Source organism: Arachis ipaensis, chromosome B02, assembly GCF_000816755.2.
Source record: "Arachis ipaensis cultivar K30076 chromosome B02, Araip1.1, whole genome shotgun sequence".
Taxonomy (NCBI): Eukaryota; Viridiplantae; Streptophyta; class Magnoliopsida; order Fabales; family Fabaceae; genus Arachis; species Arachis ipaensis.
Window position 1 is genome coordinate 89,558,779 of NC_029786.2, and position 2,131 is coordinate 89,560,909.

Here is a 2,131-nt window from a genome sequence, read left to right on the forward strand (position 1 = left end):
CCTCCTTGCCCCTTCCTTTTAGGTTCATGCTTTCATTGTAGCATTTTTTTGCCAATTTCTGGTCTCCCCACACCGTTGCTATCCCCGCAAGTGTTGGGAATTTCATGCAAAGGTGGGGAGTGGACACCAGGGGCGGAGCTAGGTACAAGGAAAGGGGGGCAATGGCCCCCCTAATTTTAATTTTTTACATGTAAATTATATGTAAATTTCAATTTAGCCCCCTTAAAATTTTATTTTAGTCTTATTTTATTGTGTAAATATTTGTTGCCCCCCTCTAATATTTCTTCTAGCTTCGCCCCTGGTGGACACCACTGCTCTGAGCCGATTTAGGATAGTCCTGCCGATCAAGGCATTATATGCTGACCCGACGTCAATGACTATAAAGTCTATGCTCAGAGTTTTGGATTTTTCTCCTTTTCCAAAAGTCGTGTGGAGGGGTATGAACCCTAGTGGTTTTATTGGCGTGTCGCCTAACCCATATAGGGTATCAGGGTAAGCTTTTAATTCTTTTTCATCCAATCCTAGCTTGTCGAATGCTGGCTTGAAGAGGAGGTCGGCTGAACTCCCCTGGTCTACTAGACTTCTGTGGAGATGGCCATTGGCCAGGATCATGGTTATCACTACTGGATCGTCGTGTCCAGGGATTACCCCTTGCCCATCTTCTTTGGTGAATGAAATAGTTGGGAGGTCGGGAGCGAGTAGACTCGCTTTAGGTGTCTTTTGCGAGATGACTTGGTGAGTCCCCCTCCTGCAAATCCCCCTGAGATCATATGTATATGTCTTTCTGGGGTTTGTGATGGTGGGTCTCTTCGGTCCCCGTCATCCCGCTTTCTTTTGCCTTGATTGTCCGACCTTTCCATGAGATATCTGTCAAGTCGATCCTCCCTGGCCAACTTTTCTATCACGTTTTTAAGGTCGTCGCAATCGTTCCTCGAGTGACCATACATCTTATGGTACTCACAATAATCGTCGCGGCTCCCCCCCCCCTTTTTATTTTTGATGGGCCTAGGGGGTGGTAGTCTTTCGGTATGGCAGATTTCCCTGTATACATCAACTAGGGAAACTTTTAGAGGAGTATAAGAGTGATATCTCCTTGGCCTTTCGAGGCCGATCTCCTCCTTCTTTTTGGGTTCTCTTTCTTTCTCTTCCAGAGAGTGTGAGTGTCCTGGTCGCCAGTTTGGCTCTCGCAATCTAGCATTTTTCTCCATGTTGATGTACTTCTCGGCTCTTTCCTGTACATCGCTCAAGGAGGTCGGGTGCCTTTTTGATATGGACTGGGAGAAAGAGCCTTCCCTGAGTCCATTTACTAGGCCCATTATTACTGTTTCTGTGGGCAGGTCCTGGATCTCCAGGCACGCTTTATTGAACCTTTCCATGTAGTCTCTTAAAGGTTCTCCTGCCTCCTGCTTTACTCCCAGGAGGCTCGGTGTGTGCTTTACTTTGTCCTTCTGAATGGAGAACCGCATCAGGAATTTGTGCGAAAGGTCGTCGAAGCTAGTTACCGACCTTGGGGGAAGACCGTCGAACCACTTCATCGCCGCTTTTGTCAAAGTAGTCGGGAAAGCTTTGCAGCGAGTGGCGTCAGAAGCGTCGGCCAAATACATCCGACTTTTAAAATTGCTCAGATGATGTTTTGGATCCGTGGTCCCATCATAGAGGTCCATGTTAGGACTTTTGAAGTTCCTTGGAATTTTTTCTCTCATTATATCTTCACTGAACGGGTCCTCTCCTCCCAAGGGCGAATCTTCTCGGTAATTGCGAGAGTTCTGACTTTTAAGGGAAGATTCTAATTTCAGGAGTTTTTCTTCTAACTCCTTTCGTCGCTCTATCTCCTCCCTCAAATTCTTCTTTGCCTCTCGTTGTCGTTCTAATTCCTATTCCAGCTGCTCCAACCGCCCTTGGTAGCCGTGGACCAATTCCATTAGCTCGGCTGCGTCGGGTGGTCCTTCTTTTCCTGATTCGTGTCCCTCTAAAGAGTTTACCTTTGGATTTTTTAACCCAGAGGTACCTTCTCTATGTTGGTCGTCCTCTCCTTGATGGAGGGTCATACCGCGTCATTATTTCCGGTGTTCAGATTTTCTTGTTCTGAATCAATCGTGGCGTGGCCATCTTCAGGTGAATTGTCCGCCAT

At 46.9% G+C, this 2,131-nt stretch overlaps 1 protein-coding gene across 1 annotated transcript; it reads right to left on the reverse strand.

The window, feature by feature from the left end:
- On the reverse strand, window positions 645-2,131 carry LOC107627579. Its single transcript, XM_016330412.1, has 2 exons — window positions 2,051-2,131; window positions 645-1,874 (listed from the first exon to the last, which is right to left on the reverse strand). Exons 1-2 carry the CDS (start codon window positions 2,129-2,131, stop codon window positions 645-647), a joined length of 1,311 nt encoding a protein of 436 aa, XP_016185898.1.

Coding starts and splice junctions, on each gene's coding strand:
- LOC107627579 (XM_016330412.1), bottom strand. CDS start 2,131: ATGGCGGACAATTCACCTGAAGATGGCCACGCCACGATTGATTCAGAA. Junction 1,875..2,050: donor ACACCGGAAATAATGACGCG/GTATGACCCTCC, acceptor CAGCTGGAATAG/GAATTAGAACGACAACGAGA.